The following is a 23,877-nucleotide window of genomic DNA, read 5'->3' on the forward strand; positions in this document are numbered from 1 at the left end:
GATGATATACTATCAAAGGTGCTGGACCCCATAATTTAAGAAATACATTAGCAAAGTGGTGTACTCAATGAGACTGACAAAGGTCTTAAAGATAAAATATGCTCAGAATGGCTGAAAGATCTAGGACTGTTCGGTTAAAAGAAGACCGGAGGGGAAAATTGTAGCAATTTACAAGAAGGTAAAGAAATGCTGCAGCAAACAAGGGAAAAATCTGTTTCCCACTTCCTTGTTGGCTATGCCAAGACATAACATGCGTACACCGCACCAAGAAAGATTTAAGTTTAACACTGGCAAATGGTCTGTAGCAGTAAGCGCTGTGAAGCACTGAAACAGGTTTCCTGGCAAGGCTGTGTGTTCTTTATCAGGCTACACAGACATCAGGCGGTAATGACGTAGGGTGTGGTATAGAAAAAACCTTTTTTATGGAGAGAAAAGCTTTTTATTTCTCAGCCATGGTACAATTGCCTTTAGTAAAAAGTTCACATGGTCAGTGAGTCATTTCTGATGGTACTTAAAAAATATTTTCAAATTCTCACTCATGTTAAACCATCCCATAGCTATGTCCACGATACCATCACAGGCCAACACTTGCTGCAGTGTTAGGTAGCAAGCTGGCATCTGTTATAAATGCAGCTGGTTTTTGGCTGGGTTGCAAACTTCCTATCTGTGCAGTAAAGCTCAAAAAAACCTCCTAATAAATGCTACACCACCTTCCATCGCCCAAGGCAGCCATAAAGCACATCAGATTGGGCCACTATCTTTAATTTAGTCTTCCACTGAGTTTTAAAAAATGTTAAGTCTGTGTTTTCAGGGTGTTGTGCGGTCTGTTGTTCGTGTGTCTAGAAGACTACATGAAGTGGAATGAAGACTATGGGTCGAAACCCACGTGCCTTTACCACTGTGAATGTTTATATAATCTCTAGAATCTTATCTACTCTAGAAACAGAAATTTCTCTGGTGTGGCTTGAATTTCCTCAGGAACTAGTGACTATCATCTCAAATGTTACCCATTTTAAGCTTGGCATACCCTTTCTGGCTGGTTTTCTTCACAGCAGTTCATACAAACATAAGCATTTTTTTTAAAAAAAACAACACATATAACAAAATTGTCCACATGTGTCTGTCCCTGTCAGTGGAATGGAAAACAAAATACAGTACAAACATTAATCTTGTTGCTTAATGCATTTGTGGAAAATGACTATGTTACAATATAAAACAAAGAAGAGTGGAACTGTATAGTCTGTTCAGGTTAAGAATTTGTCGCATTCAGGAGTCTTTGACACTGCAAAAGCTGACACGATTATCTGCTCTGAGCGTATGCCCACCACTGATTCAGTCTCAAACAATTGCTAAAACAGGCATTTTCCTCCATGCAGTTTTAAAGTAAATGAGCATTATTTCTGGTTTGCTTTAAAATGCTCTGATTTAAAGCTCAGTGGCTCATGAGCTGCTCTGCATTGATTCACTGCATTGATTCTACCATCGTGGTAGATGGCTGTGTGCATAAAACGTCAGCAATCCTGAATCGCGTGAAGTCACGTATCCATGGATCAGGGCCTCTACCTTGGTGCTAAGGGAAATAAAATACTACAGCATTACCTAGACACTTACTGCTTTGGGTTTGTACCTCACTGCCAAAAGGTGGAAGGGTGTTTGATGTAAGAACAGCAGTATTCCAAAACAAGCAGAAAGCTGGAAGAAAGGACCAGAGGGAGCAGCATAAATTCCTGTAAGGATTATTGCACTAGATGTAGACCCACACAGGAACAATTTGTCAGCTGAAATTGCAAACAAACATATAGCAGAGAATTGAGTTTATTGGTGATTCTGAGGTGCAATGCAAGAGAGGGATCTTCTCAGAGTGTTATACTTAACAACTGTGTTGAAATTAACAGCCCAGAGCTTCTGCCTATTAAAAACCTATAATGTTTTCAAAAGAGGTTTGATTATCAAACTGCTAAGCTGCCCACAACATCAGAAGCAGATAATAAATATCATCATCTGGGATGAGTTCATAAAAGAAAGACTTTTTAGTTCTTGGTATGTTGCTTAGATACAAGTCATGCACAATCTGCTGCAGATAATTTGTCAGATGAGCAACTTTTTAGCAAGTAGTTATTTGCAAAAAAACGTTTCCATTGTCTGGCCTGCTCTGCACTGAGTAGAAAGTTGTTGAGCATGTTCTAAGAAGAAATACGAAGTACCAACTCAGACTTAATGTAGCCTTCTTCCACAACAAAGCCAAGATCTGGAACAGAGTAAGTTGCTTTTTAAGAAATCCCAGAATGTGTGAACATCTAGAATTGCATGTAGATCATAACCCAACTTGCCAATTTTCATTTTTTTTAGCATTGTCTCATCTACTTTGTGAAGAATTTGCTGAGAAAGCATGAATAAGGGATTCAAGCTTTGCCTTTTTTTAGGTTATTTTAGGTACACAGATTTCTTTCTCCAAATGAAGGTGACGAAATACAAATATACGTGCAAATTCATGTGTCTGACCTTTGCCTTTTACTTTCCTGGTGTAACATGCGCAATATGAGCAAACTCACATGGTGCCACAATTCCCTATTCTCTGTGCCAGGCTGCCCGCCAACAGGACGTGCTTAAAACAAGGGAGAAGCTCAAGAGCTGTAGAGCTTTGTGGCCAGGATTAAATAATAATAATGAAAATTAAAATAAATAAAAAATTTTAAAAATAGCAACGACAATAGTAATAATAATAATTAGGTCTAACTCTGGAGAGAAAGTAACATGACAAGTAAAAGTCAAAAGGTTAGCTGCCTGCTGACAGAACTAAATGAGAACACCTGGTATTTGATAGATAAGAACATTTCCAATTTTTTGTCAAACTTTACTTCCCATGGTTTCAAGATGCATATGAAGGAGATTGTCCTTAGAATTCAAAACATGGCAATAACAGAATGAAACTGTCTTTAACACATTGAGCTATTTTAAATATTTCTTGCTTAGAAGGGAACAAAATATGTCGGTCCTTTCATTGAGTATCTTCCTGAATGTTTTAAATACTCCTTACTTCCTTAGCAATGTTGCTTGGGTTTTTTTTTTTTCTTTTTCCTTTTTTAATATTAATTATGTAATTGTGCTAACAAATAGTTCCGGTATACGTCTTGTCAGTTGTTTTCTCTATTTCCTTTAAAAGTATTAGAAAAATGAAAGAGGGCCTTCCATATCTTATGTAGCCAGAATAGCTCTCCAGATTTTAGGAAATGTTATGGTTTAAGTGATCACAGAAGACTTTACAAAGACACTTAAAGGGTCAGATAAACATGCTTCACCCCCTTGAGAAGAAAGCAAGCCTAGCAATCCCTTTTTATAGATTAGAAGGGGAAAAAAAAGCAAAACGAAGGTAAAGCCCTGATTCTGGCTGGCCAATAAGTGAGGTCATTTTAATCAATGAATTGATTTAAATATATATGATTTTCTGAGATTACGTCTTTTCCAAAGGGAAGATGATATTGTCTGTTAATTTGTATGTCCTAATCTCTCTGTGTTTGTTGTATTTAAAAGTATCAATTTAGATTTAATGAACATCTGCAGTAGTTCTCACAAGAGAAAAAAAATCTTATATATTAAAGCTGTTTCTCATCATTCTAGTCCTGGCAAAAAATATGTAAAGTAAGTGTCTTACTGCTTAATATTGAAGGAAAAAACCCTAATATAGTTTCTGTTGGGTTTTTTTTCAGTTCTAAAATGATTAACAAATCATTACATACTAGTATGGAATTATACCTTGGAGAAGACACGTACTAAAAACAATTATTTCTAAAATTATTTCTAGCCTCTTTCGTAGAATTATAGCAGATACAGACCTACACAGAGCTTTGGATAATGTGTTTAATTGTCTCATAAGTTTGAAAAAAAAATTGTGTAAGTTAGAAACATTTGAGATGGAAGTAGAGTGCTGTTTATGGGAAAAGTGGCATCATGAATGGAGTAGGAGATTGGGAGGCTACCAGAGGGAGTCTTGAAGATAATGAAAAGAAATTAGTTTAGCTAGAAGTAGTGAAAGAGAATCAACCAATGGGAATATATTACTGTTGAGGTTACCAGAGAGATTTATAGTAATCGAAACAAAATCAGGGTTCAAACAAAGTTAGTGGTCAGAAAAAAGTGGTCAAAACATAACCAAAGATGAACGCTCCCATCAGATAACAATAGTCAAGAAGGGCAAGAGTGGAGACAGCTTGGGACAAAAGCTAAACAGCTGTCTTTTTGATGCTCGAAGAGATGTAAGCTGGTAGCAAAACTTCTCAAAACAATCAGGGAAAAAAAAAAGTACCATTTGGTAATAGAAAGTGTTAATAGGAAGTTACAGAAACTTTGTAAAAAAATGACAGTCTCTGAAGAAGCTAACAGTGTTTGCTTTTTCTTGTCCCCATTGCACAAGGCATGTATTTCAACTGGTAGCTCTATTTTTTTTTTTCTCTGTTATTCAGATTCAGAAAAAACCAACCCAAAAACCTTATCGTTACTCACCCAAGAAAGAAATACAAAAATAACTTCATTACGCACAATGGCTCTGCCTTTCATGGATTAAGGACTTACTTTACAAAGTCTAGTGCCTGTTTAAAAAAAAAAAAAAGTTGCTTGAAGGCTATACTACAGAAGATAATGCTCTTCTTTAAACAAGCAAGGTTTGTAATTATGTAGTTCATTCCAGTTTCAACATCAGTCTTTCTAGGCCTTTTTCTGCAGAATAGTTGTGTTCTGGAACACCAACTTAATTGATGTTTTGGGACATTTTTCTTCCATTCCCATCCAGTGCTAGGAATATGAGACCCACAGTAGTTCCATGTGACAAACGTGTCATGGTAATGGAATAATAAATGTGTGCCCCTAGTGTCCAGCATAATAAATATTTTCAGTTGGTCCCTGTAATGATATCCCATATGATTTCCAGCGCAAAAGATATCTTTCAGCATATATCATCACACTGCTATATGTGAATAAAACTTACAGGAAGTAGTGGTCATTGTTAAATTGGTCACCATTGCCTTCAAGAAAAAAATCCAAAATAAGCTTTGTAGGTTAATACTGCTTTATGTATTTCTTGTCTGCATAACTTTTCAGTGTCTTTTTTAGATCAAGTACCTAAGGCTATTAGTAATAAGTCATCCATCTCTGTGGGTTTTCATTTTTATGCAGTTTTCATTAACTGAATATAAAGGAGTGTTCACAGAAAACATTCAAGACGTTCAGATAGTTTTTTAAGAATATACGTGATCTCTGAAATACAAAAATGTATCAAATTGAAAAAAATTACAGGTTTCAGCACATAAAAATTATTTTATAGAAGACTATACTTGTGCAAAGATTCTTGGCTTCAGTATTATCATTAAAAGCAGCATAGGTTATGGCAATGTACCTTCATGTCTGATGCTAATTGGGCCGACTCAAGAATACCTTTGGAGAACAAAAATAACTTTCATACCTAATAAATGTTAAAAATTAGGAGGATGAAATGGATCAGATGTTGTGTCCAGGAAACAACCGTGTTGACAGCAGATCAAGGGAGATGATCCTTCCCCTCTGCTCAGCACTCGTGAGGTCACACCTGGAGCGCTGGGTCCAGTTCTGGGCTTCCAAGTACAAGAGAGACATGGACAGACTGTACAAAGTCTAGCGAAGGGCAACCAAGACGAGTAAGGGACTGGAGCATCTCTTCTATGAGGAAAGGCTGAGAGAGCTGGGACCGTTCAGCCTGGAGAAGAGAAGGCTCAGGGGGATCTTATCCATGTATATAAACACCTGAAGGGAGGGTGCAAAGAGGATGGAGCCCGGTGGTTGTTTCGGCGGTGCCCACTGATGGGACAAGAGGCCATGGGCACACACTGAAGCACAGGAGGCTCTATCTGAGCATCAGGAAACACTTTTTCATGATGAGGGTGACCGAGCACTGGTGCAGGTTGCCCAGAGAGGTCATGGAGTCTCCATCCTTGGAGATATTAAAAAATCATCTAGACACAGACCTGGGCAACCGGCTCTGGGCGTCTTGAGCAGGGGGGTTGGACAAGATGACCTCCAGCAGTCCCTTCCCACCTCAACCATTCTGTGATTCTGTGAAACAAACACCTTTAATTGAAATAGAGAGTTCCTGTCTTCCCTGTTGCTTACGTACTTGCTCAGTGATGTTGTCAGGTTGTATTGACACGTGGAAACAAACTTCACAACTCACAAAGAGTTATAAAGCAGGCAGGTTTATTGTGACACCGGGTGCAAGGGGATTTCTCCTCAAAGCTTGCACACTGTTTCGGCACAGTAGTCGGATATTTATTACACTAAAGCATACATATACATAGGGTTTCATAATACGTATGTATAAGTTGGGGGTGGAGTTGATTCAGAAACTGCGCAGGCTCAGATCTGTCTCTGGTCTGGTGGTCTTTTACTTCTTCAGGGGTCTTATCTTCCTCTTCCTCTTCTGTCCTCTAGATGAACGTTAGTCTTTTATGCATGCTCTCTTCTTACTTGTTGATTTCAGCAGTTTTTAACAAGTCCTAGTTGGTTCTGTGGTCAGACTAACCTTGCAGCTCCTGTTATCACTCCCTTTGTTCAGCAAGTAGCTCTTGAGAAATACCAGTCCCTGATAAACTTAACCCTTAACAGACGTTATAGGCGCCAGCCTTGGTAAGTGAGTCTTAGAAAGAATAAACAAGAAACAATATCTAAGTGAATAAACGAGAAACAATATTCAAGTGACTAAAAGCAGATAGTTATGTCTCTGTATCAGTATCTCAGCTGGGTTTCTGACTGAACCTGTACCTTCTGAAGACAATTGTAGAAGGTATGTAGATTCTGGAGGAAATTATTTTGGGATTCACTGAGTGTGCCTGACTGATGCTCTGGAAGAGCTGACACGGAATGCAATCCCAGAGGCTTGCAGGACTTGCTGGACAGAGTACGGATGTCCACCTAAGCAAATGCAGAAGGTATGCCAGGTATACCAGTGAAAGATGTACCCAGGCTCTTCTCAGATGTATATTATACCAGCATTGAATCTAAGCTTATTTAGCAGAGCTGCCCTGACAAACAGAAGGGCTGGGTAAGTTACACCCTCTTAATAGGGATAGCAGTGACCACATACTCTCTAGACATACTGACTCCCGAGCCGTCCCTTGGGCTGCTCCGCGTGCGTCATCTCTAGAGTAGGTCAGTGGTTGTAAAGCACATACTGACCTCAAGGGAGTTCACAGAAAACTCTGATCTCTCATACTGTCGAGAGCTCTCTTTAGCTATCATCTCCGTATCCTTCAAGTCATCGTCTTGTATGCATAATTTGACTCTTTTTCAGGAATAGCTCATGCTTCTGTCACATCTTTATAAATAATTATAACTTTAATAAATCGAAAGGGGAAGGAGAGACAGGACAATTTAAAAAAAATGGGAGGGAGTGAGCATTTGGCTTCAGTGTGCAAATGACATATATAATTTCCAACAACTTGAGGAGGAATAGTTATTTAAGTTATTAAGTTATAATAGCCTCGAAGACTTGTTTATTTATTTTAAAAATATATTTCTCAAAATTAAATTTGTGGTTTCAGAAGCTAAGTATAGAAAATTGCATAATGCCCTTTTAGACTTTGGTGACTAGGAGTGATCTCATCAAATTAATATAGCATGCATGGAGTTTGTTAAAATGTAATTTGTTCCATTGCAACAGTTTAAATCTCTTCAACATTGGTTAGGCTAAAATATAACATACATACTTTTAAGGTGCAAATATTATATTCTTTAAGATACGAGAAGGAGGTAAGAACCAACAGACACTGATGCATCCTATCAAGGTTACTCTGGAATACAGTTAAAGGATTTGTGGTTTGTAAAGCATATCCTTTCCCAAAAACATTTGGTTTTGAAATTCACTCATGACTGTTCAAGGTGTCTCTTATATTTACAAACAGCATTTTTTTCCATTTTTTCCATCAGGTGCTTCATTCCAAACGCCTACGCTGCTCTCTTCACCGCTGCTCTGGTGCCATTAATGTGCTTGGTAGTGGTTTTTGTGGTGTTCATCCACGCCTACCAGGTGACCCCACAATGGAAAGCGTATGACGATATTTTCAGAGGAAGAACAAATGCTGCAGGTATGATTCGTGGGCTACACCTACACAAACAAATTGGACTTTCAGAATGGTACTGACTGTTCTCTCCAGTTCAGAAAACCCCACTAGAAACCACAGTTCAATGTGGTTTCTATACGCTTGTTTAAGATTAAGTGTGCTAGTTGTCCCTTTGAAGTCTGTCAAAGTACTTTACTGATGAAAGTTATGCAGAAGTTTAACTGTCTTATGAGGATAAAAATGAGCTAAACCTAAAAGAAAAAATTTGTATTTCTGGTTATGTCTAGTCTAGTAAAGAGAATAGCAGTAAAACACAGCACCACCCTGCTTGGAGCACTGTGTCCCTGTGCCTGGTTTTGGCTGGCGGTACTGAACAGCCCTGTCCCAGGGACGGCTGGGGCTGCTCAGGAGCAGCGATTGCCGGGGTACGGGGCAGCGATGATGCACGAACCCACACTGTGCTCCTCTGCTCGGCCCCAGGGAATGGGTACAGCTCCTCGCCCTCGTGTTTTGCAGTATTTTCAGTGGCACAGTCACGCACCAGCTGCATGTTGGAGTATTTGGAGTTAATGCCTCTGTTTTGAAACTTCCTAGTGCTACTTGAAGCTGAAACGTGCTTGAAAGAAAAGATCTGACTCGTGCAAAACAGGAAGTATTGGTCAGTCTCCTCTGTCAGAAGAATTTCAAGTACAAAAATGTTCCCAAAACAAAGTTGCAGCAGTTTAGACCAATACCATAATAGGACTCTCTCTGTAGGAAACTTAGAATATTTCTTCTGTTTTCATGGTGTTTCCGAAAAAAAATCTGAGTTTTATAAATGTGCAAATATACAGATTTTTAATAGAAGTGTGTCTATTTTCTCCCTGACTGCATAAAGCCAGTTAGATTTTATAAACTTGCGAAAGATTCTTGAATCATTTTTCCCAATTCATTAGATAAATATCATTTGAACTTAAAACGGACAGTGGGTTATTAAAAAATTCCATTAAGTAGTCCAGTGCTCATAACTGTTCACTTTTATAAAGAGTAACACTCTTGTTCAAATGCTCAAATTTGCAGTAATAATTGTCTTATGAAATGAAGGGTTGAGGGTTTTTTTGAATATTTGTGTTATAGAAATCTATTCCTTTTATGAGAAAATGAAAATAAATATTAAATATTTATTATCTGGACATTTCTTCAAATATTAATTTCTTTCTTAGTGACAAATGACTAAGAGCTATATGAATTTGGATAATGCTTGATAAATATAGCTCTTGATACTCAAGACCTTACTTGCACTTTACTCTTTCATTTCTTTGTGATATAAAAGTGACTGCCTGGAGCAGTCACAAAGGTGGCTCCTTATTCAGTCTTGAATAACAGTTTATTTATTTATAAATAACTTCTTTATAAGGATGGAGAATCCATATTCATATGTTAAAAGCTAAGGCTTGTCTCAGAGGAGTTAAACCAAAGGGAGAAAATACTGTATACTGAAACAATACCATAAATAAAGTTGGAATGCAAAATGGCAGAAAGTATTAATAAGAGTTATATCTACATGACATAAAGACATTAAATAATAGGGTTGAAACAAAACTTTGTTTGATTTAACATAGGATTCAGGGTGGTTTTTTCCTCCAATAGAGTCCAGAAAATGGTATACAGAATGCTGAGGTCTTGGAAGAAAAGAAAAAAAAAATCAGGAAGAGAGGCATTCAATAAAACGTCAATAACAGTGAGATTTTTTTAAAGCAGGTTGTGGCTTTTACTACTTCTGCGCTTTCATGGCAAACTGGTGTTTTGCTACCATAGGGCTTTTGCAAGCACAAATGAAGGTACCTCGTGCAATGTGGGTGAGAGCAAGTTGGACATTTGGGGTTTATATACTGGTTATAATAGAGTTGGAGTTTATATACTGAGCATGACGTCATATGGTATGGGATATCCCTTGGGTCAGTCGGGGTCAGCTGTCCCAGCTGTGTTCCCTCCCAACTTCCCGTGCACCCCCAGCCCACTTGCTGGTGGGGTGGTGTGAGGAGCAGAAAAGGCTTTGACTCTGTGCAAGCCCTGCTCAGCAGTAACTAAAACAGATCCAAAACATGGCCCCATACTAGCTACTAGGAAGAAAATTAACTGTATCCCAGCTAAAACCAGCACAGAGAATTAAAAAAGCTGCCTGGTGAGGTTTACAGTGCCTGTAGTTGTATAAGGGCTCTCTGTGTAGCTGTATTTATAGTGTAAGCTTCCAGAAAAAAAAGGCTGGTGATTTCTGTAGTTTGTAACATTGCCTATAACTACATAACGTGGTACTAACTGTTAAAAAAAGGCCTCTGACTTTCTGACTGAATATTTCTCTCCTGAAATTTGAGATGGTGTTAGAATATTTGCATTATTTTTAATGTTTTATGGGTATATTGTGCTTTGAAAGACATATTCAAAGGCAGTTTGCAGTGGTAAGACCTATTACCACTTTTAAATTTTGAATCTTAACATACGACCTACTCTTTGGAGAAGGTCACCCCACTGACTCTATGTTCTTACAAACTCAGCGGGACCTGTTCCTGCTTCCGTGCTGTTATTGCAACCGCCACAGAGGACGCTGTGGGAAGCACAGATTTTCACAATGGCAAAGTTGCCTGCAATCAGCTGAGTGATAATATCTTGCTTCTGCAACAGAGAGGGGGTCCTTGATCACACCCGCACCATGTTCTGGCTTCAGTGCGACTTACAAGATCCTGTGGGGTAGGGGTCTCTTGGCAATATTGCTTCCTTAAGTTGCACGGGCCCCCATTATTTTGCTGTTTTGTTACGGCAATGAATATGCCAGCGTTTCCCTCTGTTTCATCCAAAACTAGAGGAAAGGTGGAGCTACGAAGCAACAGTTGTCTATGTGTAGTGTCTTACTCTAACTTGTCTCTGGCTGTCATCCCCATACTGATTTACTCCTTGTTCAGTCACGCACAACAATGAATTCCTATGGAAAAAAAGAAAACCTTTCCCAGCCTCCAGCCTGAGGTTCAGTACCCAAACTTCCCCACTCTGAACAGTGCAGTAAGTAATGAAAAAAAAGCTAAAAAAAAGCACAGCTTTGGAAAACTGTCTGCTCTCCATTAGTTACCTTTTCTAGAAAGAGAATAAAATTCCAGGTGAACGACAGCGTAAACAGTTCTGACATATCAAATGTAGAATGCTGTAAACATAGAGAAAAATATTTTTTAAATACGCTTTTACTAGTAATTGTGGAAACGTGTTCATTTAAATTCTAGAGAGCAAGGAGTATTGCAGAAAGGAAAAAGTGGCATATATAGGCATGTAATTATCATTGATACATAGATATTCATACAAACACCTATTTGCATGTGAATATTTGAACTGGTACTGTTTATTGCCTTTCTGGGAGTCATTCAGTTAGAAGATGATAGTTAAAATCGCAGCATGATACGGATGACCCCATGTGGATTCTGCAATCATTCATGCAAAACATTACTGAATGTTGTCAGTAAAAATAAAATAGCAAGGTCAGTGGCTTGCATATTGCCATAAATTAGAAAAAGGGGGTGCATACACAGATCTGAAAGGATTTGGTCATTTCATAGATTGTAGGAAAAGCCTTTTAAACTATAGCTGGTAATTATGAAGTTCCATATTTGTGATTTCTACTTGAGGAAGGCTATTACTAACTTTAATAGAAATTTAATAGGAATAGAAACAGTGGAGTTCATCCTCGTTTGTAGTGTATACTGTTTTTTTTTAAAATAAATTGAGTATACAAGAGGCTAAGTTAAAAAATGAGTCAAAATTTTTTCTTACTCTCTTTTCTCCTATTGTTGGAGTACTCTGAAGCTTACCTTGCAACGAAGGTTCATCTTGAACTATCCAGAATCACAGAATCATAGAATGGTTTGGGTTGGAAGGGACCTTTAAAGATCATCTAGTCCAACCCCCCTGCCATGGGCAGGAACACCTTTCACATTGCTTAAAGTCCTGTCCAGCATGACCTTGAACACTTCTGAAGATGGGACATCCACAGCTTCTCTGGACAACCTGTTCCCATGTCTTACCACCCTCATGGTAAAAAAATCCTAGCTTTTATCCATTCTAAATCTACCCTCTTTCAGTTTAAAACCATTGCCCCTTGTCCTGTCACTATAGGCCATGATAAAAAGTCTTTCTCCATCTTTTTTATAAACCCTCTTTAAATATTGAAAGGCCACACTAAGGTGTCCCTGGAGCCTTCTCTTCTCCAGGGTGAACAACCCCAACTCTCTCAGCCTTTCTTCACAGGATAGGTGTTCCATCCCTCTGACCATTTTTGTGGCCTCCTCTGGATCCACTGTAACAGGTCCATGTCTTTCTTGTGCTGAGGGCTCGAGAACTGGATGCAGTACTCCAGGTGGGGTCTCATTAGAGCAGAGTAGAGGGCTATCATCACCTCCCTCAACCTGCTGGCCATGCTTCTTTTGATGCAGCCCAGCATACGGTTGGCTTTCTGGGCTGCAAGCGCACATTGCCAGCTCACATCCAGCTTTTCCTCTGCCAGTATCCCCAAGTCCCTCTCTGCAGGGCTGCTCGCAATTCTTCATCTACCAGCCTGTACTGATACTGGTGATTGCCCCATCCCAGGTGCAGGGCCTTGCACTTGGCCTTGCTGAATTTCACGAAGCTGACGTGAGCCCACTTCTCCAGGCTGTCAAGGTCCCTCTGGATGGCATCCCCTCCCTCAAGCATATCAGCTACACCACTCAGCTTGGTATCATCCACAAACTTGCTGAGGGTGCACTCAATCCCACTGTCTATGTCATTAATAAAGATATTGAACAGTACTGGTCCCAGTATGGAAGGACAGTGAAGGACACCACTTGTTACTGATCTGTATTTGGACACTGAGCCATTGACTGCAATTCTTTGGATGTGACCATCCAACCAATTCCTTATCCATGAAGTAGTCCATCCATCAAACACATATCTCCAATTTAGAGACAAGGGTGTTGTATGGGATCATGTCAAAGGCCTTACAGAAGTTAAGATAGATGACATCAGTTGGTCTTCCCTTATCTACTAATGCAGTCACTCCATCGTAGAGGGCCACCAGATTAATCTTCTATGGCTATTAGAATAAATTCTGTCTGCTGTAGTAAAACATCCTGAACTTAGGTAGCAGTACTGTGTTTTACTATTTTGTTCTGTCTGTAGGAGCAGAGAGTTTGTTGTTACCCACACTGAAGAGGACTCCCACGTATTTTTGTTACTAAAAGCAGAATAACAATGCTGGGTTTCACTATACATAGCTAAGAGAAAAACTTGCCCCTTGGTAACTTGAAAGAGGATTTGTTTATACACAGTTAAATAGTTTCTTGGAAAACTATAAGATATAATGGGGGTTTTTAACATAAATTTATACACAGATATTCATTTATTAGTTGTATCTCCTTTCCTGTCATGCATATAGTCTTCCTAGTCCTCTAGATTTATCCTGGATACTCTTCAGTAGAGACACATCTCTTATACCCTGCTCTGGTAGTTTCCAGGCTTTCAAGGAAACATCAACTTATCGTACTCTTTTCTTATGCCTGGGATATCACTGTAAAAGAATATGATTAAAATAAGGTTGTAGTGGAAAATAAACACAAATAAATAGATTTGCCAAATCCAGTCCTGCTCATTGCCCTGTCTGGAGCACCAAATACGTGAGGTTGCCCTCTCATGTTCTTTTTCCTGCTCCAGAATTTCTCTGTTACTAGTTGTATTGTTTTACATGGTGATTGATATAGCTTGCTGTGGTGGGTTGACCCTGGCTGGATGCCAGGTGCCCACCAAAGCTGCTCTATCACTCCCCCTCTTCAGCTGGACAGGGGAGAGAAAATATAGCGAAAGGCTCATAGGTTGAGATAAGGACAGGGAGATCCTTCACCATTACCGTCACGGGCAAAACAGACTTCACTTGGGGAGTGAATTAAACTAATTTTTTAATTTATTACCAGTCAAAATCAGAGTAGGATAATGAGAAATAAAACCAAATCTTAAAACACCTTCCCCCCACCCCTCCCTTCTTTCCTGGTCTCGACTTCACTCGCCATTTCCTCTACCTCCTCCCCCTGAGCGGCGCAGGGGGACAGAGAATGGGGATTGTGGTCAGTTCATCACACGTTGTCTCTGCCACTCCTTCCTCCTCACACTCTTCCCCTGCTCCAGTGTGGGGTTCCTCCTATGGGAAACAGTTCTTCACGAACTTATCTAGAGTGGGTCCTTCCCATAGGTTGCAGTTCTTCACGAACTGCTCCAGCATGGGTCCTTTCCACAGGTGCAGTCCTTCAGGAACAGACTCCTCCAACGTGGGTCCCCCATGGGGTCACAAGTCCTGCCAGCAAACCTGCTCCAGTGTGGGCTTCTCTCCACGGGTCCACGGGTCCACAGGTCCTGCCAGGAGCCTGCTCCAGCATGGGCTTCCTATGGGGTCACAGCCTCCTTCGGGCATCCCCCTGCTCCGGTGTGGGGTCCTCCATGGGCTGCAGGTGGATATCTGCTCCACCGTGGACCCCCATGGCTGCAGGGCACAGCCTCACCGTGGTCTTCACCAGGGGCTGCCGGGGAACCTCTGCTCCGGCGCCTGGAGCACCTCCTCCCCTCCTTCTTCACTGACCTGGCTGTCTGCAGGGCTGTTTCTCTCACACATTCTCACTCCTCTCTTCTCCGGCTGCTGTTATGCAGTTGTTTTTCCCCCTTCTTAAATATCCCAGAGGCGCTACCACCGTCGCTTATGGGCTCATCGTTGGCCAGCGGTGTGTCCGTCTTGGAGCCAAATGGCATTGGCTCGATGGGACATGGGGAAGCTTCTCGCAGCTTCTCACAGAAGCCACCCCTGTAGCGCCCCCCCCCCCCCGCTACCAAGACCTTGCCATGCAAATCCAATACACTTGCTTAGGTCAGGGAAATTTCCTCAACAGTAGAAGGCTGGAAGAAAGGGCAAAGGGAGGGTCAAGAATTAATTATCTCTGAGAGCAGGCAGCTCTTCGTCCTCAAAAGACAGTGTTGGAAAATAATGTGAAAGCTGATTTACAAAGAGTGTTGACTCTACTCCTAGTATACTCTTTCAAAGACATGCATTGAGTTTGCTAGAAAAGAGACTTCAGTTTGAACTGATTCAGTTTGCCAGCCTTTCAGCAAACATATTCTGTTGACTGATTATTCTGCTATATATAGAAACTAACTTCTCAAAAGTTAGCCTTGACAGGAGCCAAGTCAGAAGTGTGCAATAGATAAACAGCCTCTGGGTGAGCTAATATTTAAGTTTGCAATAAGAAAGACTGCTTTTGAAGGAAATCAGGTGTTATAAAGCAGGATGGTTGTACTTGGCTAAAATAACAGGAGGTTGAATTAGGCCTATATAAGAGATGATTGTTTTTTCTTAACAGTCCTAATATGCAAATATAGGAATTGGAGAGGAATAAGACAGCAATCCAATATACATAATTTTATTTTCCAACTGTTTGCTAAGCTTTCATAATTTCACAAAAAGTTTTGAAAATATAACAGAAAAATTTGAATTGAAAAATCACCTGCATTTTTTTCTGGTAATACCTTTGTGAATAGATGACCTCCATTTATTGAACAACATGAACATGTAGTGGCATAAGTTTTGTACCCTACACTGAAATATGCAGTAGAACTTACCTGATTCAGATATCATTATTGTAAATGTGACAGAATGAATTTAAAGATTAAAACTTTATGTTGCCAAAATAGAACTTCATGAAGAAAGCCTTAAATATTTACCTGTAAATCTTTAACTACCTTCTTTCATGTTCCTTCATATAAATTTCTTTAGTATATTTATTGTCTTAGTAGTATGCTATTCCTGACCATGACAGAACATGTGGGATTGTCCAGCTATATCTACTAGCATCTGATCTTCTCAACAAACAAATAAACCATACAAAATGCAAGTGCAGGACATTCCAACCATGCTTCTGTGGAAATGATGCTGACGACAGGGCTTTTGATTCTAAGTGAGAATGTATATCTGAACCTGTAGTTACATGTCTTTTATCGTGTGAGCTATATGCTAAAATCTTTATCTCAAATTATAAGATACATATCATGTATCTAAGCGAATCGAAGGAACAGTGAATTGCAGGAGTGCTTTCATCTTGAGAAGACAGTATGCATGTAGAAATCAAGAACCAGATGTTGGCTACCTCTGAACTAAGAGATATATACAGTATTCACAGTGCATCACAGTCATACATTAGACGTAATATTTTAGTCCTCATTGTGCTCCAGGAGCTTTTCTTTTCTGTAATTAGGAGAAAAACAAATCTTTGCCTCCAAGATTTTTACAAATACAGTTAAGAGAAAATGCACAGGCATAATTACAAGCTGAAATAAAGAACAAAGATCTGAATAAGATAATAACTTAAATGCATCATCTGTATTCATGTAATTTAGAATGTTTGCACTGTGCTTCACATGCCCAAATGAGTTTTCTTCCTTTAAAGAAATCTGCAGAAGAAAGTTAATTTGCATGATTTATGCCTGTACAGTTGTGAATTTAGCTCTCATTTAATATTTTGCATAATACTTCTAAATAATTTTATTATCTGGAGATAAGTAGGTTCAAATTTGTCTGTCTACTTTGATTTGCTGTTATTCTGGGATTTGCCATGTTCCCTGCATAACAGCAATAGCATAAGCTATAATAAGATGCCTGGTCTTTCATTTCATTATACCATAAAGTGTCTTAAAGATGTATGAGAAAGTTTGCTGAAAAACTGAGATTTAGTGGGAAGGTGAGAGAGGCCAATCTTCTATGATTTTGTAGTAGTGATGTAGTCTTTATGCTTAATGGGAGGTGTGCTTGTCTTTTAGGAGGTATTCTTCAATTTCAAACTCTTCCTTGCCACAAGAAGCAGCAGATCAAAAAATACAAATGAACCAAAAATAATACTTTAACAGGTTTGCTGCTTCCTGTTTTTACAAATTATTGATGAACATTTTGTCCAGTTGGATTTCATGGACATGTACTTACCAGCTTTCTGATCTTCAGTATCAGCTACTGTTAAATTCTGCACATCTTCAACTTTCCCAATCTGGAATCAGAGGTTTTGTCATGAGTCGCTGATTGCATGGTGGTGGTGGTGTTATTTGCTCCTTTGAACTCTATGAGGAGCTTTGTTAACTTTTTTATTTTGGCCACAAAATCCTGTTACCAAACTCCTTTTCTACAGCAGTTGTCAAAAGCAATTGAAAACAGAGCCAGCAGGATTTGGAACACTGTTACTCAAGCTTATTTTTAAAAAAAATCGGGTTTGTGGCATTTTGATAGATCTGTTGCTAAGTTTAACCCATGACTTCTTAAGCAATAGTCTATGAATGTTTTACTAATTTAGGTCTCCCACAAATTGGTGAAATTCTGTGAAGCAATACAATCTCCCTAATTGTCTAGGAAAAAATGTTTGTAAAGATCTTTCAGGTTTTGCAGTAGGTCTTCATGTCTAGCCAAGAACAATTAAAAGTAATTAAAGTTGCATTATCAGTTTAACAACCTAAGGGGAAGACACATAGTAAATATTTATAGGTAAACTCAGACTATCATTAAAGCCGTATGATTTAATTCATTCTATTATTGACTTTTCTATTTTTAGAAAAAAATTAAACACTTCAGGCCAACACAGCAGTGAGAATACAAACATTTGGATACATTATGGAAGCATAGTGCATTCTTTATTTTCCATAGTTAAATCATCTAGATGGTTGCTGGAAAGACATACTCAGCATTACACTTAGAGCTTTAATATTGTTTATTAACTTCTGTTTGATTTAACATTTTTCACTGCTCAGACTTGTTGTCCTGTAAAATTTTGTCCATAACATCAGGTTTGGAAGGAAAGAAGAAAATCTTCAGGTAGGTTACCTGATATTTTTGTAATGAAACAGACTGGATATATAAAGTTAAGGAGTAGTTCTAACTCTACAGGCAGAAGAAACATAAAATTGGCAATTTCAGAATCTGAAGTTTGTTTTCTTTTGAATTACATGTCTATTCAAGAAAGAAGATAATGTATTATCTTCTGAAATAGATAATCTAATTCAAACTGGGAAGTTACTCTTTTTTCTGGATACCAATTACAAAAACATCATCAAACCCCACCTGCTTGACTGAACATGGTGTTCTGAAGGGACTAATCCTGGTATCCTGAAGAGAGTTCCAGTGATGGTGATCCATAAAAGCAGTGTGTGGTTTTTCTAGTTCTTTTCAGTTTCTTTTTCTCGTGGTGCCACAGATTTTCTCCATAGCAATGAGCTTATCTTCACTTCATAGGTCTTATCACTTATTTCTGTTATGATACTTTTGTTCAAGCAAGTTGTTGGTTCATTCAGATGCCAGGTTTTCTCTTTGCGCAAGTGCTTCCTAACTGTGGCATATAAGATATATAGCAAGAAGGCATTTTTAAAGCACCCTTTACTATCCACCATGGGCAGTTCACTGAAATTGAGCATGAGGATTTCCACTGCTGCTTCCCTCCATGGTAAAATAGGTTGTGGCAGGCACCATCAAATTATTCTTTTGTAGTCAATACGCACTACACAGGCACGAGAGAGGTTAGCCATGTGAACTGTCCCATCATTAGGTGAAATTGCAATGACATATACGAATCTACCTCAAGCTTCAACTTGCCATTAGGTGAACCGTCAAAGGTGTGACAGAGGATGGGGAACACTGCAAAGCTCCTCTTTGTCTTCTTGCTCCTCTTCACAGCTGCTTCCACCTTTTTCTTCTTCATTCCTCCTCGTCCTCCCAGCCTTGGACTACCAAGAAGCTGCACAGCTCTTAGTGCTGTCAGGTGCAGGGGCAGAGGTTGGCAGGTATCTTCTTCCCATGCTTTCCAAAATAGGTGTATCCTGCATATGAAGGGAATTACTGTACAGAATGCATTTGACACTGGAAAATTATTTTTCCTTTACACTTTTTTTCTTTCTCTGCAGTGTCTGAACCAGAACTATTCAACTGACAGAATCTATTCCAGGCCCCAGCTATGAATAAATTTTAGGCAGTCTCCTCCTGTGTGGCGAAATTTAGTATTTCTCACCATTATTCTAGTCCTTTCAGGCACATAGATGTGACAACCGTTGCAGTTCTCTTTTCTGAAGTCATGCAGAGGCTGACTGGACCACAGCCCTGTGGTGGTAAACTTCTTCGTGGACCTCAGTAAGCTGCTGCAACCTGCTTAGGTTGCAGTAGGTGTAGACACATGAGCCTCATCATCAGATTATTTCTCTGCGTAGGTCAATACAGATGTCTTATAGCACAGGAGAAGACGAAACTTAAAACTGTCACTGTAGTCTTTCTTTTTGAGGTTCCTTTCAGAAATATTAAATTGTGTGGGTTTGCTTTGTTGCAGATTTAAAACCACTGTAGCTGAAAGCAAGGCTGTTTGGAAATGTTCTGGGATTTTTTCTTTCCTTCTATTTCTTGTTCTTGCTTCTGCTATAAGGAAACCAAACAACAAACACAAGGCTGACAGCTGTTTCAGCTGAGCAATCTGGCATTTTGTTACCTGAATCTTATGCTATTGCTGTGGAGTTCTTCGCCACTGGATACTTTGAATTGTCAAAGTTCACCATAGTTAATTCAAGATGAGTTTGTGGAACAGAATTCCCCTGAAGATTGCTGAAGAGAAAGAAACTGTGTCTGGTTCAGGAATCTTCCTGAGTTGTAAATGGGAGAATTGCAGGGAGGAGTAGCACATCTGGCCAGCTCTTTTGGCCCTTGTTGGAGGCAAGGCCAGATAAACTTTTGTTCATACCCAGTACAGGCTCCTTTTAGGTTCCTGTTGAGGTAAATCAATTTTTCCAGCATTTTAATGCTTTTCCTGGTTCATTAATTTTGTAATCTAATCCAAACCTGCCATGAAAATATTGCAGCCTATCTTTCAAGTTCTCACCAGCATTGTTTTTATGTAAACCACTGGACAAAATCCTGAGTGTTGACTCGATGGACTCCCCTACTGTACTAAAACTACAGTTTTACCACCCATAAAAACTGATTACAATGTAGCACAGCCCTCAGAACAGTAAGCATTGCAGAAAAACTGAGTTCTATAGATAAGTTAATAAGGAAAATAACCTTTTCTCAGCAATGGGGAAGAAGTGAGAAACAGTGGGCGTATTTGGTTGTTTGGTAGATCAAATGTATGTAATTTTACATGGTCAAATACCAAGCTGGACTATGGTAAGTTTTCAAACTCTAAAAAACTGCAAGTAGAGCTGCATAAGCATAACACATCTGTATTGAGTGGTCAACTCTGCCAATGTGTCTTAAGCTTGTAGTTAGGGAAAAGGGGAGATATTTCAGGGAGAGGCATGAACAGTAAGGATGGTGATATATGAACAGTCAGGAGGGTGATATATGCATACATACATATGTAAAATAAAACCTTTCACTATTCCTAGTAGTAAAAAAAGGTGTGATAATGGAATGGTGTAAAAAAATGTGGAACAGCATGACTAGAACATGTAATGCCCAATAAAGCTGCTTGACAGTGTCTCACCTACATCACACTAATGCTGCGTTGACTGCTCCACAACAGTCTTTTATCTGCTTAGGTTTACACAGGTAGTCTAAAGGCAACTGCTTGCAGTCGGATTTAGAGTAAAATTCTTGTCAATGAAGGTTCATCTGCCCAGAAATACCCTTTGAGTTTGTCTGGGAGAGGCGTGTTGGTTTTCTTTCCATACGAAGAAAACCACAGATAACTAGACAGTCTATTTTGGTTCATTTCAAGCCTATTTATTGGCATCCTTTTTCTTTATGAAGGGCTGTTTTTACAAACTTAAAAGACATTGTTGCTGATTCTCCTATATGTTTGTTCTAGTAATTGAGCTTTTGTTTGATTAAATACAACAAATTTTCTGATCAAAATGGGTGAAGTCAAACAGCTGAAACTAAATGCTACCAAAGTTTCAACTCTGTATTAACCCTCTACAATACTGATAATGAAGCAATTGTTACTGACAAAGATAAAAGCAGAATCGTAAACTGTACAAACATTCAGCATTGGGCAAAAAGCAGGTATCTTCAGACCATCTTTTCTGTTATAATGCATATATAAATTGACATGTTTGTACTGAGTAGCATTCGTTACATAAACTGTTATCAGAATTACTCAAGGTACACTCCATAGAGATCTTGTTAGCTTCAGTGAGCTTGATTCTGCTTTTACCTGTGGTAATTTTATTCTCGTGAGATGGCACTGAATTTATCAAATTTCCCCCTCACACAGACTTGAAAATAATAAAGTCAGATCACTGTACATCAAAAGTATATGATCTAGTTATCATATTGCTCCATTTCCTTCAACTTTATGTACACAGCTATTTCAGTGATCTGTGATTTCAACAGTCTAGAGGTGCTAGGTTATGATTAATATTGTGGTATTTTTCCTCGGGTGATGTTTATGCATAAAAGCAAAAATCATGGTGTTAATTTTTGGCATGTTCTACTGCCTGCAGTTTGTCCTTCCACAATTCGATTTCTTCTCTCCCCTGCCACTCACCTGCGTTGAACCACATTGCAAAGTAATACAAAAGCCAAACCATTATTGAACTTTCTGAGATAATTACCTTAATTGTTCGCTTTGGTCTATGTACAGCATTTAGAATTGTATACATTAGTGATCATCAGTTGCCAGTCCATTACGTCAGTTGAATTTCAGAAGCAGCTGAAGTTTATTGCATGATTTTGAGATTTAAACAAAAAGATTAGATCATTCCATTAATGTCTGTGCACAAATAAATTAATGAGTTGCACTACAGACAATTACTGAGTTTACCTTTAGAATTACATTTACAAAAAGCAACATTTTTTGTTATATGTTTTCTTATTTTTTATTTTGGTAAACTTCATTGTTATAACCTCAAAAACTTTGAGGTTGCTAGTTCTTTGCTGTTTTTTCGTGAACATCATTAAGTATACATCTAGTAAGTATTTGGATTCATTAGTGTATGCAACGGAGGATAAAGAGAAATGCTTAATGGTCTACTTCTTACTGTACTACCTGGTACTTTAGAGGGCTTTGCATTTTTAATTATTGTAAAAGCATTGTGATGTTGGCCATTTATATCAGTAGCTGTTATAAAAAAGTTTGTTTCAACATCCGTTGAGGCCACAAGGAATTTTTCCATTTTGCCCAAGGGACTTTGAGACAGGTGCTTTGTGTGCAAGGGATACTGGTGCCTGTGGAGTGCAGTGTGTGCATTTCCATTCTATTCATCTAACAAAATTGAGTTCCTCCCAGACAAATAACAGAGGTACATAGCCTTAATCTCCTTCCCCTGATGCTGCTCTGAAAAATACACATGTATTATTAGTGTTACGTTATGGATCAAGGATCCTTGGGAAGTCTCAGACCTTTAATAAATTTTGGCCAGACCTCACCTCACCATGGGAGAAGTGATTCAAGTGCTTAATGGGCATCAATTGTTATTTGAGACAACCAAGGTTATCCAGTCCGGCCTCCAGCTTTCTCTTCATAAGGAAGGGGTCCTCCACAGGTCCTATGTTGTATGTACTGATCACGTACAGATCCTTTACATCTCCTGTGACATGAAATACATGAATCTAATGGCATTCTAAGGCACCAGTACCCACCCATGATGCCTCCTCAAGTCCTAGTAGAGGTCCCCAGCTGCCTGGGGCTCACAGCACTGCATCTTCCCGACCACTGAGAGCAAGCTCCCAGTCCTGCGTGCACAGGAATAGCGCTATTTTCAAATGGCCAGACTGGACAGGATTTATATCATGTCCTCAGACATAAGTGGCAGAAGGGGATTACCTTAACGATGATTAGAACTGAGCTTTCAAACACCTTTGCTTAGGGAATCTGATCTTCCTAATGCTGTAACAGCCTTTGTTATTTTTCAGTAAAAATAGGTAGGATGGGGGTTTTTTTCCCCACAGAGAAAGCAAGGCCTTGTTAACTGCTCCTAAGAAATAAGTTTATTTTAATACTTTGGTTTTATTACCTCTAGTCCTAGGTTACTACTACCCTAGCATAATGTTAATTTTCATAAGTACCACAGTTCCTCATTATAATTCACTAAGGAAATAATACGTGTCTTTGTTAAATGTTATGTCACACTATCAAAGCATGGTTGCAGAACAGCCCAGGCTGAGGTTTGCACCCCAGGTTTTATTGAGCGGTATCAGGCTTTAATAGGGGAAACTTTAGGAACACAGTACCTCCTCACATTGTGCTTCGCCTCAAGTCATTCCCTTGTTTATAAAAATACACACATGCATTTCTGCCAAAGCAATAGTTATAACCCTGAAGCAACTATTGCCTGCCTTGCTGGAAGGTGGTCTTGACTTTGGCTATTGCCTGCATTCAGAAGGCACTTGCAGTTTATACAGTATTAAACAAAAGACCCCAAATGGTCCCAAACTGCTGTTTCTAGAACAACGCCTGTCAAAAGCGCGTCCCTGCTCTTTGCTGATGCCACATGACTAATGTGGAGAGGGGCAATGCCTGGCAGAGCACCTCTGCTCCTGAAGTGTGCAGACCTGGGCAAACATGAACTTTGAAGTCTGCCGCAAATACGGTCAACACGGGGGGGCCAACGTGGTGTACCCGGCTGTCAGCAACAGGAGCGGTGGGGGTGAAAGCTGACTTCTGCTTTCCTTTGTGCAAACTTTGTCCACACAGACGTCTTCCTGCCAGCATTCCTTAAACTTTTTATGCTGTAAATGCAATAGGGAACATAAAATGCAACTGTATGTGTGTCCTTAAGGACAGATTCTGCACATATTTTT

At 39.2% G+C, this 23,877-nt stretch overlaps 1 protein-coding gene across 1 annotated transcript in view; it reads left to right on the forward strand.

Moving 5' to 3' along the window:
* ADGRV1 (adhesion G protein-coupled receptor V1) overlaps positions 1-23,877 on the forward strand; it is a 295,225-nt gene that overhangs the window by 224,119 nt on the left and 47,229 nt on the right. Inside the window, exon 88 of the mRNA XM_059834045.1 lies at positions 7,951-8,108. Coding sequence (XP_059690028.1) covers positions 7,951-8,108 — 158 coding nt within the window. The remainder of the gene's footprint in view (positions 1-7,950; positions 8,109-23,877) is intronic.

The sequence above is a fragment of the Gavia stellata genome, chromosome Z, assembly GCF_030936135.1.
Source record: "Gavia stellata isolate bGavSte3 chromosome Z, bGavSte3.hap2, whole genome shotgun sequence".
NCBI lineage: Eukaryota > Metazoa > Chordata > Aves > Gaviiformes > Gaviidae > Gavia > Gavia stellata.